Source organism: Lipotes vexillifer, unplaced genomic scaffold, assembly GCF_000442215.2.
Source record: "Lipotes vexillifer unplaced genomic scaffold, Lipotes_vexillifer_v1.1 scaffold2036, whole genome shotgun sequence".
Lineage (NCBI taxonomy): Eukaryota > Metazoa > Chordata > Mammalia > Artiodactyla > Lipotidae > Lipotes > Lipotes vexillifer.
In genome coordinates this window covers 397,704-401,391 of record NW_006787290.1, presented here as the reverse complement: position 1 = coordinate 401,391, position 3,688 = coordinate 397,704, and the positions used below count along the sequence as shown (strand labels likewise).

General features: G+C 58.8%; 1 protein-coding gene across 1 annotated transcript in view; it reads left to right on the top strand.

Annotated features, from left to right (window-relative positions):
• Positions 1–340: 340 nt before the first annotated feature.
• KCNJ9 (potassium inwardly rectifying channel subfamily J member 9) overlaps positions 341–3,688 on the top strand; it is a 6,669-nt gene continuing 3,321 nt past the window's right edge. The window contains 5 exon segments of the mRNA XM_007459942.1: positions 341–356; positions 359–396; positions 1,473–1,515; positions 1,518–1,585; positions 2,636–3,542. Of these exon segments, the coding sequence (XP_007460004.1) occupies positions 341–356; positions 359–396; positions 1,473–1,515; positions 1,518–1,585; positions 2,636–3,542 (1,072 nt within the window).

Sequence of the window (3,688 nt, the reverse complement as noted above, 5' to 3'; positions counted from 1 at the left end):
TAGCTTTTCTTTTTTTTTGTTTGTTTTTTTTTGTTTTCCTGAGAGGGTGAGGAGGCGAGCTCTGAGTTGTCCAGGAGGAGGAACTTTGGCTAAAAATAGCTATGGCGTATGGATCAGCCTCTAGTGGTACCCAGGACTGGGGAGGGGAGGGGGATGCTCTAGAGCTGTCGCCAGACTGGTTGCTGTGGAAACAGGAGAGGAGCAGGGGAGCCTGGGAAGTGCGGATGACACAGATAGCAAGTCCTAGTCAGAGCTGCCGCTACATTTAGGAGAAACAGCGGTGCCTGCGGCTCCCACCCTCCAAGGGGGCTGGGGTGGGGGGGGAGGCGGTGTCAGGGGCATGGACGCTACACCGCCAGGGGTCTCTGCTGCCGGCTACTCTCCTCTCCACACGCTGTGAGTTGAGTTCCAGGGGACTTGGGTTTGGGCCCCTATTTCCAAGGCAAGTGGGGGTTTGGGAAGAGCTGGTTCCTGAGGGAGTTTTCGCCCGACCCCCTTCCAAAAAATAAGCCCCCTTGCTGGCCAGCACTCTCTAGCCAGAGAAAGGGAGATCCAGGAAAATGCAGCACTGGGGTCTTCTGGAAAGGGGGCACAGCATGCACATGAAATAAGGAGGAATAGGCTGGAGGAACAGGACTCTTTGGAGGGAAGGTGTAGAAATCGAGTCTTTGCTCTTGAGATAGAGGCAACAATTTCACACCTTTCCTTACCCATTGAGAAAGTGCAGCCCGAAGACAGGAGATAAAACACAATCAAAGTGAGGCTCACCTAGATTCCCAGGGCAATGGCAGGTGAGAGAGTTCTGGGGGCCATCAGACTCTGGCGTTTCTTCCCCACACCTGGGCAGAGAAATCTGCCTCAGCAGGCAGATTGGGGGTCAGATTACCTAAGACCCTGAGAGAACATCTGAAAGCCCACCTTGGCAGAAGCTGGAATAAGTGGGCCCAGGTACTTCTCTGAATGACCTGTGATCCCTAAGCCAATCGAGGACATCGTGGGCTGCAGGAAGAGAAAAAGCAAGCTCATGGTTGGGGGAGGGGAAGACCCTAATCTGCCATTGCATTGGGGTTCCTGGATCCTGTGTCCCCTGATTCCTCCTGGAAATGTAAGGGATGCCCCTAAGCTCCAAGCCATCTCATTTTGTTTTTTCCTCTTGCCCTCTACCCCAGCACGCGTGCACGCGCACACACACACACACACACACACACACAAACACTCTCCAAAGGTCTGGCTGCAGAACACCTCACTCCAGAATTTAAATTCGAGAGTGCTGGGTTTGGAGTTACATACCCAGGCGGTTTCTCCCCAGGACCTGGTCAAATGTCCAGGCCATCTGTGGTCCTTATGTCACACTCTTCCCCTCCACCACCCCACCCGAGCCAGCCCAGGTTTCCTTGGAGTGGGGAAAGGATGATTCCCAAGAAGAAGGGAAAGTTGAAAAGTCCTGAATTCTTAACCTTTCCTCATACAAGCCATACCTCCTAGGGGTCCCTGGGTGCCTAGGGAAGGGCTCTGGGTCTCTCTCTCTCAGGGCAGCCTGCAGCTCAGAGAGCTCCTCACGGGGAAGAACTTAAAGCAAAATCAGGTAGGCTTCCCTTGGAATGTGAGCTTTGCGGCATATGGAGGGGGGCTGTTTAAGGATAGTCAAGGGAGGTGGGAGGCTGGGGAGGGAGGGGCGAACTGAAGGGAGGAAGGAGGTAAAGGTGTGTGCTTAAATCACTTATCTGATTTAATGGCTCATGAAGAATAGGATACTAGAGGGCTGCAAGCCTACCTTGAACTTTGTGCTTCCTTTACCCCGGCTGTCTGTGTTGATCTCATATTCTCCCGTCCTCCTGCCCATTTGCAGGCTGTCTCCACTGTGGAAATAACCTAGGGGAAATGGGGCTGATGCTACAGCCGCAATGATCATGGTCAGTCCTCAGGGAGGATTTCCAGTAGGAATTTCCCAAGGTGGGAATGTTCAACCCTTACCCACTGGAGATTTTTCACTCGTTTTCCATCACTTCCATTTCTCCTTCGTAAGCTTGTTGAGAGGAAGATGTGGGAGGGGGTAGAGTAAGCGAGGTCCAAGGAGGGAGGAATGCGAAAGACTTTTTGTGTCAGTCTCCAGGTGAACTTCCAAAGAGCCTGGTTAGACAGCAGTTTGAATTGCGGAGACAGGGATTAGGGGACTGCCTGATATTAGCCAGGGCGGAGTGGGGCGGGGGTGGCCTTCGGGCAGGGAGGGCTCTGCACAGGACAGGAAGATTAAGCACCTGCCTCGAAGGAACCCACAGTCTAAGCATTTCAGGGAACTCCCTCCTTGCCTGGGCCTCTTGCCCTGGGGGTGGCTGTGAGGTGCTGCACAGCCCAGTTAGAGCAGTGGGACCAAGACCTCTGGTACCCCGTTTCCCTGAAAATACTCAGTCGTGCAGAGTGCGATCCAGTTCATACACACTATCCCATTTGATCTTCACGGTGTTGCGAGCTGGGGCTGGGGGCGGCTAGGGTTGTGTGTATCGTTCCCATTCTACCGATGCGGAGAGCTGAGGCTGACGCAGCAAGGGACTCGCTCTGGGCCACCCGGCCCCTGGGCGCAGGCCCGGACGTCTCGGCCTCTCCCGCGGCTCGGCTAATCCGGCCCACCTCTCAGCCCCTCCAGGCCCCGCGCCGCCGCCCGGGCCGTGACCTCCCCACCGCGGCCACGGCCATGGCGCAGGAGAACGCCGCCTTCTCGCCGGGGCCTGAGGAGCAGCCGCGGCGCCGCGGCCGCCAGCGCTACGTGGAGAAGGACGGCCGCTGCAACGTGCAGCAGGGCAACGTGCGCGAGACGTACCGCTACCTGACCGACCTGTTCACCACGCTCGTGGACCTGCAGTGGCGCCTGAGCCTGCTCTTCTTCGTGCTGGCCTACGCGCTCACCTGGCTCTTCTTCGGCGCCATCTGGTGGCTGATCGCCTACGGCCGCGGCGACCTGGAGCACCTGGAGGACACGGCGTGGACGCCGTGCGTCAACAACCTCAACGGCTTCGTGGCCGCCTTCCTCTTCTCCATCGAGACGGAGACCACCATCGGCTACGGGCACCGCGTCATCACCGACCAGTGCCCCGAGGGCATCGTGCTGCTGCTGCTGCAGGCCATCCTGGGCTCCATGGTGAACGCCTTCATGGTGGGCTGCATGTTCGTCAAGATCTCGCAGCCCAACAAGCGCGCCGCCACGCTCGTCTTCTCCTCGCACGCCGTGGTGTCGCTGCGCGACGGGCGCCTCTGCCTCATGTTCCGCGTGGGCGACCTGCGCTCGTCGCACATAGTCGAGGCTTCCATCCGCGCCAAGCTCATCCGCTCGCGCCAGACGCTCGAGGGCGAGTTCATCCCGCTGCACCAGACCGATCTCAGCGTGGGCTTTGACACGGGCGACGACCGCCTCTTCCTCGTCTCACCGCTCGTCATCAGCCACGAGATCGACGCCGCCAGCCCCTTCTGGGAGGCGTCGCGCCGCGCCCTCGAGAGGGACGACTTTGAGATCGTCGTCATCCTCGAGGGCATGGTGGAAGCCACGGGTGCGGGCGGGCCGAAGGAGAAGGGAGAGGAGGAAGCGCAGGGGGAGGAGGGGAGCGGGTGGGCGGGGAATTGGACCCAGAGGGGCCAGGGCGGAGGAAGCGGGGCGGGGGGTGGGGGGGATGGAGAGGCTGGGGGGGGGTGAGAG